The sequence below is a fragment of the Periophthalmus magnuspinnatus genome, chromosome 1 (genome assembly GCF_009829125.3).
Source record: "Periophthalmus magnuspinnatus isolate fPerMag1 chromosome 1, fPerMag1.2.pri, whole genome shotgun sequence".
Classification (NCBI taxonomy): domain Eukaryota; kingdom Metazoa; phylum Chordata; class Actinopteri; order Gobiiformes; family Gobiidae; genus Periophthalmus; species Periophthalmus magnuspinnatus.
Genome location: NC_047126.1, coordinates 6,104,401 through 6,117,097, shown reverse-complemented (window position 1 = coordinate 6,117,097; position 12,697 = coordinate 6,104,401). Strand labels below are relative to the sequence as shown.

Genomic DNA, 12,697 nt, shown 5'->3' with positions numbered 1-12,697 from the left:
AGAGCGAGCTACTAGTCACTTCCATTCTCTAAAGTTGCCGTTGGGTTTGGAGGCACAAATTTACGGTAGTATTTAAATACTTTATGTTATATTCTGTTTGTGGTATGAGCACATGCGTGTGACTTGACTCCATTCAGTATTGCTATAAAAGGAACTATTTATGAAGCAATATCAGTCTGAATTATAATCCCTGTACACTTTTTATTTAATGTTGTGGGATGAGAATCGTGTGGAAACAACTATCTTTGGCCATCGCAGACAGTAATAGTATAATACCGCATGTCTGAAAATGTAGTAAAAAATGTAAAAATGGACTGAAATACTAGCGACTTTATGCAGAGTAGAGGAAGGACTTACTGCTGCTTCAAAGCTCTCGCACTTCTTTGTCTGACCATTACTTTTTAAACGTATTTTTAGGCCTGATCAGGGCCCGCCGCTAATAGTCCACTCAACATAAGCAGTCTTTGTACATTGAATAGATCTGAAGCTAATAGCCTTGGATAACAGCTGTTGAATCCTCGTGGAGTGTTTTGCTCCCGCTAACTGCACGTGGCTAACTGCACGCGGCTAACTGTTCTTTTTCTATTATGTTTCAGATGTGGATGAGTGCTCCTTAGGCCAGAGCCAGTGCAGCCGCTTCACCACCTGCTACAACACCCCGGGCTCCTACAAGTGCAAATGCAGAGAGGGCTACAGGTTGATTGGCCACGACTGCAAATGTAAGGACCTAACCACAATGTTCACTCGGGAGCCAAAAGTGGGGCCTCATGTGCACTACAAGCTAAAGAGGCCGAAGGAAGAGCTCGGAGGGGTCGGGGTGGGACTCAAATTCCTTCCTTTGTAACGGCTGTCAGTCACGGCTAAGGCTATGGACGTGCTAATGTGTTGGGATTTTAAGATTCAACACAAACTACGAGAGTAGTTGTCAAAGTTTTAAGTGATAAAGTAATGTCATTATGTAAACAAAACGTATTAGAAATCTCCGCTCTGGATCAGGAAGGTGTCAGTTCTTTACAAATGGGATTATTAGGCAAAGATTAAGTTCAGTTTTATTTATATCGCACATTTAAAATACAACTTAAGCTACCCAAATGCTTCACATAAAGTCAACAAAAACAGATATACCGTATTTTCCGGACTGTAACTCACACTTTTTTCATAGTTTGATCAGGGGTGCGACTTATACTCAGATGCGATTGTGAACTATATGATATTTTTCTTCATTATTGTGCATTTTTTGGCTGGTGCGACTTATACTCCGGAAAATACGGTACAGAAAATAAGACAAAAGAACAATAAAAACAATAAAACACCAAGATATCCTGCCTAGCTAGAACCAAATGCCAGGATATCCATATGAAGGGCAGTATTAACAAGTATTTTGCAAATTAATATGTCTTCTCAGTTTTATTCAGTGCTATTTATTTATGTATCTGTCATTTGGTTGAGTTCAATTCAATTTTATTTATATCGCACATAAAATACAACTTAAGCTACCCAAATACTTCACATAAAGTAAAAAAAAACAGATATACCATATTTTCCAGACTATATATATGTTTTTTTCTTCATTATACTTATACTCCGGAGAATACAGTACATAAAATAAGACAAAGGAACAATAAAAACAATAAAACACCAAGATATCATGTCTAACTCGAACCAAATACCAGGATATCCATATGAAGGGCAGCATTAACGAGTATTTCGCTAATTAATGTCTTTTTAATTTTATTCAATGCTATTTCTTTATGTATTCATCATTTGGCTACATCAATTGAAAAAATGGATAAAGTCACAGTCAAAATTTCAGTTTTTCATAAAAAATACAGTATCATTTTGATTATAAGTCGCACTTTTTTTCATAGTTTGGCCGGGGGTGCGACTTATACTCAGATGCGACTCGAAAAATATGCTTTTTTCTTCATTATTATGCATTTTTTGGCTGGTGCGACTTATACTCCGGAAAATACGGTACAGAAAATAAGACAAAAGAACAATAAAAACAATAAAACACCAAGATATCCTGCCTAGCTAGAACCAAATGCCAGGATATCCATATGAAGGGCAGTATTAACAAGTATTTTGCAAATTAATATGTCTTCTCAGTTTTATTCAGTGCTATTTATTTATGTATCTGTCATTTGGTTGAGTTCAATTCAATTTTATTTATATCGCACATAAAATACAACTTAAGCTACCCAAATACTTCACATAAAGTAAAAAAAAACAGATATACCATATTTTCCAGACTATATATATGTTTTTTTCTTCATTATACTTATACTCCGGAGAATACAGTACATAAAATAAGACAAAGGAACAATAAAAACAATAAAACACCAAGATATCATGTCTAACTCGAACCAAATACCAGGATATCCATATGAAGGGCAGCATTAACGAGTATTTCGCTAATTAATGTCTTTTTAATTTTATTCAATGCTATTTCTTTATGTATTCATCATTTGGCTACATCAATTGAAAAAATGGATAAAGTCACAGTCAAAATTTCAGTTTTTCATAAAAAATACAGTATCATTTTGATTATAAGTCGCACTTTTTTTCATAGTTTGGCCGGGGGTGCGACTTATACTCAGATGCGACTCGAAAAATATGCTTTTTTCTTCATTATTATGCATTTTTTGGCTGGTGCGACTTAGTAATTAATTCATTACTGCTCTGTCAGAATCATAAAACGCTCAGCATATGTTGGTGTTTGTGTACAGTTCAATACTTGATAATCAGTGCATTGTGTAATAACAGTATAAATGTTGCTGTAGGGTTAAATTAAATGAACCATAATTCCCTATAGCAGCACATAGCATGTTGTGCACAGGCTCGTTTTATGCATGGTTAGGGCTAAACTACACACAGACACTTGGTTACAGATGCATATTATTAGCTATCGTCAATCTTGGAACCGAAGAAGTAAAGTCAGATTTCAGATTACAGCTACTACTGCACATTTATTTCCTCTGATCTCGTATTCTAAAGGCATCTTTCAACTTCCGGGCGTTTCGATTTGTCTGGAAAATCCTAGTAATATCGCAGGCAGCAGAAAAATATCTCCTCCGCTGTGTATGGATGTAGCTTTCCATCAGCCCGACTCCAACTTCCTGTCTGTATATTTTTGGCGTTTGGCCGTTTTCATCAGGCAAAAAGAGCACTTGTCATCTTGAGCTATGTCTCGAGCAGCTAGTCTTTCAGCCCGCGCACACTTCATTAGACCAGGATCGCAGGGTGCATTGCCAATTCGCTGGACAAGAAGTCATTCATTCCCAGTTGATATTTAATCATCTAGCACCAAACTTGTGTCTTAAAACCTGCGAAAATCCTTCCATTCCCCGCCACTTCCCCCTTACGGTCCGGAGTGGCAAGAGCTTGAGGCAGTTGCGATGTCCTTCTTGTGTATCACATATCAAAGCCGCTTGCAACCCGAGAATCCAATAACAGAGTCTGCGCTTTTGTGTCGGCCGTTCCTCCGCTCATGAAACCTGCATGAACCCTCGCCCCAGTGGTAAAGAATGAGAGAGGAGGCCGAGATGCTTTAGTTCAATGCTGTGTCGCCCGGAGCTAAAAACACACAAAGAATTGCCGATCAATAATACAAGAGATCGGGCTTCATATACTGTGGCAGTGTCCAGCCTTTAGCCAGATATGGGCCCATGTGAAAAATGATAGTGGAAGATATTATAAGGGGAATAGTGCTGAAGTTCTCTTAGGTTTTGGGGTTTTTTTTAAGCATTTTTAGCTAAATTTTTATAGAAAGATGTACTTTTTCCAGAGAGAAGTGTATCTACGGAAAGCAAGTTCTCATTAAACTACTTTAGCTGTGTCATAATGAAGATGTTAAAGTAAGAAAGTTGTTATTATGTGTAAACCCGAGTGAACCTGTGCTCCAGTATGTCAGCTATGCACCGCACTACGCTGTGTTTGGTGTGACAGGCAGTAATCCGGCATAATCCAGCATTCCTAATACGGGCAGGTTATTTACCCAATGCAGCTCGACAGTGACCGTCTTTCCCTGGTCCCAGAAGGAGATTTTCCATTCATTTTTCTTTCCCAAAAATAAAAAATCTTAAAGGTTTGAAAGCTTGCTCAGCTATGTGGCCACTAATAACCAGAAGACCTATTATATTTTATTCAAAAACTGTTTCTGAAACTTTATAAAATGCTAACTTTTTAAAGCATTTTGCTGAATCTTGCATTATGGATATTAGTTCCCACGTAGCTGGTTAGGCGCCGTGATGTCTCATAACTCATAATATTGAAAGTCCATGGGAAAAAATGAATGGAAAATTGACTTCCAAAACCGGAGCCAACTTCAAAGTGGGTGGGACTGTTGAGCTTGATATGCTCCGAATCACCTGTTTCAACGTTTCCCACTACTTCCAGCAGGAGGCGACATATTTCTGGTTGAATAAAACTTGAATTACTAATGCGAAGGTTTTCATTTCTAAGGGAAAATAATTTGATTTTAATTATAGAGATAGCAATTAGTATAAAAGGCCCTAACAAAAATAATTTGTAATTTTTCTGTTGGAAAGGTAACAGGGTGATAATAGCTAGGGCAACAAGGATCAAATTAAGTTTTACAAGCGAATAATAAATGTTAAACAAAGAGTCAAGAGGAACGCGCCATGAACCTTCAGAGAGAAATACAAAATTTAAAAAGCCAAACCAAAGTGCCACTTAGATCCACAGTGCAAAGGAGATTCATGTTGTTCCAAATACGTATAAGGCAATACTGTAGATGAAAGAGAATAAAAAATAAGACTTTAGATCTCACATAAGGACAAAACTCTAATTATAACGCTGCACGACGGAGCCACAGTTTTGGTCGGTTGTAGATTACATAAGATAAACATTCATGGTCAGTGGTTACGTATTTATATAGTGCTTTTCCACCTTCATCCACATTTTTTCCCGCATTTGTAGGAGCTGGAATCACACCGTTCAACCAGTGATGCGTGCGTCGAGAGCGGGATTTGAACCGCCAACCTTCCGGATCAGTGGACAAACACTCTGAACTGAGTTGCTGTCATTTACCTTCATCTTTTGTACCTTTTACTCACTTACAGCACTTCAGGGACAACACTTTACCTTTGTTATTTCATACTAAGGCTTGTGTTATTTTAGTAAATTTCTTAACAAATTGTAATAGGCTTTTAACATTTAGTTTCAGGGAGTAGGCGCCGGAGTAAAGAAATGATAGCCGTTAAGAGCTTGAGTTATTTTTAAGTGCTTATAATTGGTCTCTTTCTTGTCATTCCAGCCATTCCCAAAGTGGCCATCGAACCTCCTCGACCAGGAAAGAACCATCACCACAACTATATCCCTGATTTCGATTTCAGACGGACCACTACTGCGACGACTACTACTAACCCCCCAATCACGGAAAAGAGAGTATTCAGCCCCAGATCCACTACGCCTACGACTACGACTACTCCTACGACCAAAGCACCACCGAAGAGGGTCACTCCGCCACCGCGCAAACCGGCTGTACCGACAAAAAAGCCGTTCGTGCCAACCAGGAAGCCCCCAGTGCCCACACGCAAACCCTACGTCCCGCCCAAACCTGCCCCGCCACCCACAAGACGCCCCTTCGTGCCTCCACCGCCCGCCCCGGTAACGCCAGTGGACAACACCATCAACAAGGAGGTCACCAAGCAGAGGGGCGACGTGCACAGTAAGAACCTTTATGTTAATACTTTTCCCCCTTTTTTAGTGATTCAAATGGAGGAGTTTGAGGAAGTTGCGTGATAATTGTTTGTTTATACAAGGAAGCAATTAACCAAGCAATTATACGCAGGCATTTAATGAGTTTGATGGTCATAGAAACAATACAGTCTAATCCCTCATTTGTCCAGGAATGCTCCAAGGTAGAAAATGCCGTTGTCAATCGTAATAATAGAAACAGAGCTGGTAACTTCCTGTTTAAAACTGCAGAACTGAGACGCTCCACTTCTTTGGCACTTTGATTTTTATTTTTAACATAAAACATTTTGACATGCATGGAGCAATCAAAATGTTCCTCAGAATAAGATAACGTTGCTCTGAAGTCACACATGATGTCCACTAAAAAATTAATACAAAAATCGATTTAATCAGCTGGAACTCGGTTGAAACTGGATTTTATTTTATTTATATGCTGAAATTAATGGTCTCTGCAGTGTATGTAGTAGTGCAGTAGTGTGTAGTGTGTAGCGTAGTATGATAACGACACAATATTTTCAGTTGATATAATCTGTTGGAGTTGCCTGTCAAATCCAGAATGATATCTCTCTGGATTTTTTATACAGATTGAGTCCAGTCCTCACGTCCGCCGCTTCGTCTCAAGCCGGTCAAACGCCTTTGTCCAGTCAACTATGATTTACAAATTAAATCAAATTTAGTTTAGCACTTGGCTAACCGATTCTGCAAAAACCCGCGATGTACTTCAGCCGCCTGTGATATTTCTTTCTTTTATCTTTTCTGATTCGACGGACCGTGCGTGTCCCTGATTCACTAATCCACCTGTCAATCACGCCCATGTTGAAAACTGGGAGATTCACCGGTGTCCAGGCTCACATCGCCATAAAGTATTGAAGAACTGTGTATTTTGGATCCCAGGCAACTATTTGAGCAGCTATGGACAGATAACCAGACTGTTGATATAAGGGTAGCTCTCAATTAATACTGAATTCACCTCCAGAAACCAAGAAGTGTTGAGGTAATGTTTGTGAAACTGCCCCTGGTACATTAGGAGCTGCAAACATCATTACCCTACACAGTATTTCAGCTGCTAAACATGTGGCCGAAAGACTCCAGTCCACAGAAAATGACAAGCTTAACCGATATCCATGTGTTTTTTTGTGCAAAATGCTTCGTGAGGTTCACATGTGACGACAGCAGCATTCGTCTTCATCAGATCAGTGACAGTGCATCACATTAGAGCTCATTTACATTTCTCTTCACACACTGTTTAGTATGGAACATGCCACAAAGATAAATCAGGAGTTATGTTCACCTGTCAGCCTCTGTGCTTCTGTAATCACTGCAGGCATAGTGTGAATCTGACACGTCTTAAATAAGGATTTAATTAAAGCTCGAAAAGGAAGTGTTTATTAAAAATATGCAAACTTGTCATGCTGTATTCCAGAGCAGCGGCGGCGTCAGAGGGGAAGGCTTGAGTGGGTACTAGCCTCCCCGGGAATGGTCAAAGCACCCCCATAGCCCCGCCCCCGCCCCCAAAAATGTCTCCACACTTTCATAGCACATCCAATCTTGACTAAAAATGTTCAAAATGAGGCTCCAATAAAAAAAACCCCTCCATATTAGCTTTATAAATCACTACAGGGGCTAACTACAACGCGCACTTTTACGCTCCATTGTTAAACGGCTCTAAAACGCATGTGTCAAACTCAAGGCCCATGTGCCAAATGTGGCCCGCCATTTCATTTCATGTGGTCCACAACAAGCTAAATTAAAACGTATGAGTGTCTTAAAATGTCAGTTTATCAGGAGGAGCAAGTTACACAGCCATATTTTTTTTTTTACATCTATGGAAATATATATGCAATATTTGTACATTGAAGAAGTAATAAATACAGAAAGTTTATGAACAAGTTAAAAAAGTAGATACGTTTATTTTAGATTACGTTTGGCCCTTTGAGAACGACCATTTTCCTGATGTAGCCCTCGGTGAAAATGTATTTGACATTCCTGCTCTAAATTAACATGTCAACAACTTATGTGCAAAATTCAAACTGCAACGTCCTTGTTTTATGTTGTATTTTGTTAACTTAAAATTCAAAATATTTCCTCAGTTAATCTTACAACAAAACAGCGAGGACATATGCTGGCAACCAAGCTGGTGACACATGACAGATACAGCAGCGCCTTATGCTAGCTGCCTCATTGTTTACTATTAGCATACGCTGCGATTTTAGCACGTATAGCGCTTTGACAAATAGCTAATAGGTAATAAAACAGATCGTATAGCTGGCCTTGATGAACGGCACAGCTAATAAAACGTTGTATTTTTAACATCCTGTAAATCTGAATAGGCCTATGGCTACAGATACTAATAATAAAAAAGCGTTGCGACCTAGAAGATAACTCCTCATTGAATTCCCCAGGCTATGAGAATGAGGTTGCGAGCTGCGTTGGCCCATGTCACTGTGATCTGTGCCAAACTTGTATAACTGACATCAATTTCACAAACATTGCATCATCGCTTCGTATTTGGAATTTATCAAACCCCAAACCGCAGATAAAAAACAATCTTTTCCTCAACCAGATCTTGACCTGTCACAAAAAACAAAGATGTTGTTCATTAAATGTGAAAAATCAGCAACACTTTAAAGGTCCTATATGACACAAAATGGACTCTCAAGAGGTTTAAGCCATGTTATAATGTTGTTACCTCATTAAAAACAGACCTGGAGTTGTGTTTTGTTTCATTCACACATGTTTGAGTAATATCCAAAGCTTAAATTGCTCTTTTCCACCTTGTGATGTCATGAAGTGATAGTTTTCAACAGCTAACTTTCGCGTTTTGTTCAGTAGCAATTGGCCTTTCCAGAGATGAAATTATCCAAATGATTCTAGTAAAGATGTGTGGAGTTTAAAAAGACAGCGGAGCACTTCCTGTATCACCACATGATGACATCACAAAGTGGAACACAGTGTTTTCTGTTTTAGAAGAACTCTACCCTAAATTTGCAGAGTTTGTATGTTAAACTTTTGTGAATGAAACAAAACACAACTCCAGGTCTGTTTTTGATCATGAGCATCATATCAGTCCTTCAAAATATCTAGACCAAATTCAAAATGAACAAATCATTTATTAAGAATAATTCAGACTTAGTAACTACTTAATTAACACTTTAAAGACTGAGCACATTATAGACCATTATAGCTCATCTAGACCTTTTTTTCTTTTTTAACCATAAAAATCATGTTAAAGGAAGTATCAGCATGTACGTTTGCCTTTTTTCACACAACTACCTCTATTTTACATATCCATCCTTATTTTTGGGAGAACCTTTGTTGTCTTCGAGGAACAACATAAACACATTACCATAATGACAGTAACATATTTAAAGAGCCCCATGCCTCTGCTTCAAGACGCCGTTTGAATTTACATGAGAGCACAACTGGTTGCGGAGTTACGGTAACGGAAAGTCCACAACCGTGAGTCTATCGGCGGCGATACCATCCAACACTATAGAGTTAATACTGTAACTTCTAACTCTAACCCCTCAACTACAGAAAGAAAACATGTGGCCTCCTATTTGTTTTTATTTATTGTTCCTTTGGCTGTAATGTTCCACAGATGGATAAGGCACAAAACATCTATCTCTATGACAGTGGTTCTTAACCTTGTTGGAGGTACTGAACCGCACCGGTTTCATATGCACATTCACCGAACCCTTGTTTATTGTTTCAAATTCAAGACATATGTTTTACTGGTGCACAAAATGAATCGTGCATTAACATCACTGTGTTCAAAGAATAAAACCAATAAAATGCATGAACTCACAACAAATTACATATATACAGTTTAACAAAGACATGACCTTTTTTAATTCTACCACACTGAAATTATTTTAATTTTTAACCTTATGTATTTCAACAATGAACTTATTGTATTTATGCTATTTATTATTTTTAACATTTTAACACACACACATCACCTAATTTCCATCACGCTACAGGGTCGGCAACCTTTAACACGCAAACAGCCATTTGGACCCAGTTTCCACGGAAATTAAAACACTGGGAGCCGAAAATACTTTTTGACATCTAAAATGAAGATAACATAGTATAGAATTATAATAATAATAATGCAACGGAATAATGTAGGTTTTATTTTCACGGACAAGCCTTCTACACGTGGCAGATAAATATGGCAAAAATAAGTTAAGTGCATAAAAAATACAACTCACCAAACCGCTGCATCAGAGGGGGCCATGCGCTTGTGTCTTTGGGATGGGGTGGTCCCAGGACAGGAGTGATGAGAGACAATGACACCCGCAGTGTGATTAGGTCTAGGTCTGCTCCACAGTTTCTTTCAAAAAACTCTAAAGGCTTATCTTTTAATCTTACTTAGTCTCCATGTGCCAAAGCAGTTTTGAAGGTTTCATTGCCTCATTTGCTTTTCCCGCATGTTACGCAGTGCGGACTCTGCGCGTGAGAATCACCTGTGGCGACAAACCCATATTTAAGTAGGACTCCTGGTATTGTCTCTTAAATTTAACTTCCTTTTTCTTGGAGGTCGTAGTCTCCTCTTCTGGCTCCTCAGTTGGCCTTTTCCCTTTTGTTAAAAAGCTCTCCAAAGACTTTTGTTTTGGCTCATTTTCACTCGCTTGGGGCTCTACTTTTGGGCGACATGTCTGATCTGTTATACGTGATACGTCATTCCGGAGACAAGAGCAGATCTATCATAGATATAATAAACTTGTTACTACATCAAATAGATTTCTGTGGCGATTTCCTATCAGGATTTTCATTATACATCTACAGACAAGCTTTTTAGCGCGTCATGAGGGACGGGCGAAAGTTACGTCCTCCTGATCCTCCTGCTCCTGCGCACAGCGTCTGAATATCAGGGCTCTGTCTTTACGCAGGACTGTGAGCTGTGTCTGTGTCTGTGAGGCGTGAGCAGTGTTCAAACGGCTCATTTAAGTTGGGCAGATACTTCGATAGACACATCAAAGGGTACATTTGTTGAATTGGGCCAACGTCTGGAGACGCTCGCAGTCCGCTAATCATATGAGTCGGGTGTGTGTCTTGACCTCCGCCGACTCACCGAACCCCTAGGGTTCGATCGAACCCAGGTTAAGAACCACTGCTCTATGGAGAATGTTCCGCAGTATGGCTTTAACCTTCTGTGTCCATTGAATCGTACAGGTGATGTGATGACACTGCTTTAAGTCATTACAAATCCAGAAGTCTTTGTTCATGCTTTTTTGAGTCTAATTAAGGCGTAGTAATTATAAAATGGTGCTTAATCGTCGAGGCTTTTGTTTGACTCGCTGGAGCATCATTACTCTCACCTGAACTACTGTACGATGCAACAGAAAGGCGCGGTGCTCGGAGTCCGACGCTATTGCTAACATACCTAGCCAGATGGCAACACATAATTAGAAAAGGAAAAGTGGGGGAAGATTACATTAACACCTGTCACCAGCGCTCAAAGCTCACATCAATCACAACCGGGCCGAGCAGGTTCCTGAGGTTTGACGGAGGAGAGGTGCTCAGTGAAGGGTCTAATAATGATACAGGGCTCGGATCGGGGAGTACAGGTGCGGCTAACTCTACATTCAAATCAGGAATCATGCATGTTATTACTGTCAGGCGATGAGCTATTGTTGCAGGCTCAAGGGAAGAAAAATGGGTTCCTCTGCAAAGCCTCAAAGATAATGAAATAATCTGGGTTTATCACGCAGTACTGCATAGATGGGTGGCGGTTGATGTATGTACACAGCGGGTGCATTAAAATGACCAGTAAAAATGGGTTAACTCCAGTAATCAGATAACCCAAAGATGCACAAGAGAAGTCTGATCACCAAAACACCTGGTGACATGGATCAGATGGAAGACGGTTCATTTTAAAATAACTTCATCTTTGACGTATTTTCTTTCATTTTTGTACATTTATATATTTTTGTATTAATATTTTTGATTGCATTTTAACATTTTACAGCCCACCCACCCCTCTAACCAAGATGGGCACTGGGTAAACACAGGAACAGGAAAAAAAAGTATATAAACATACACACAGGTCTCCCTATATATGCATACACACATATAAATAAATACAAAAAAAAAAAAAAAAAAATACATGAAGTAAAATTAAAAAAAAACAAAAACAAACCACAAATAATAATAATAATAATAATAATAATAATAATAATAATAGCTAAATATGGTAAGCATAATAAGTGGTAATATTAATAGAATACGGGCCCAGAAGTTGACCAGAAAACATATTATACACATGTTTATTTTTGTCCTTTTTGTTCTTTTTAATTCCCCTGCAAAAAATAAAAAATAACTGCGCAGGTGTGTTATCAATCACTCCAGAAATCCGATTATGATCAGATTTTCCGTGTGCATGTAAACAGAGCCAGCGTGAGATTTCAGATTTCCTATTTCTGCACCACAGGCTACATTTTCACATTTCTAATAAGCCAACCATATGCTCATATTCAACAAACTGTTTACTATGTTCATTTTGTTCAGTTGTGCAATACGTTTTAATCAAATTAGCTACCTTTTTGTCAGTTTCAGCAGATATTATTTTGAATCGGAAGAGAAGTCAGATTTTAACAGTACGCCCCTTGTGTTATACATTCGGCACATTGCGACGTTAAATACCCATAATTCATTCGTTTACCAAACTCTAGATTAGTGTTTCTAAACTTTAAAGTACCTCCCAAACTGTTCACACCACTTCTGAGTACAACTATCAGATCTAAAGGTGTGAAAGTCGCTCTAAATGAGGCCTAAGAAAGACAAAACGTGGATTGAGTTAATTACATTCTGCTTTAGATACTTACCGATTTAGTCCATATTTGTCCCTCCCAGACTGCATGTGTTCCTAGTTAAATATTTCTGAATGCTTCTGTTGTGTTGTTCTGTCTGTCTGGCACCGAGCAGCGCCATTTTGGACCCGCTAGGAGCCAAATTCTTCTTCCAACACTAC

The 12,697-nt window shown here is 38.9% G+C and overlaps 1 protein-coding gene across 2 annotated transcripts in view; it reads left to right on the top strand.

Annotated features, from left to right (window-relative positions):
- The window catches only part of npnta (nephronectin a), a 126,145-nt gene that overhangs the window by 96,730 nt on the left and 16,718 nt on the right, over window positions 1-12,697 (top strand). For both annotated transcript variants that reach the window (XM_033974743.2, XM_055223876.1), the window contains 2 exons: window positions 597-719; window positions 5,279-5,692. In XM_033974743.2, the coding sequence (XP_033830634.1) occupies window positions 597-719; window positions 5,279-5,692 (537 nt within the window). The remainder of the gene's footprint in view (window positions 1-596; window positions 720-5,278; window positions 5,693-12,697) is intronic.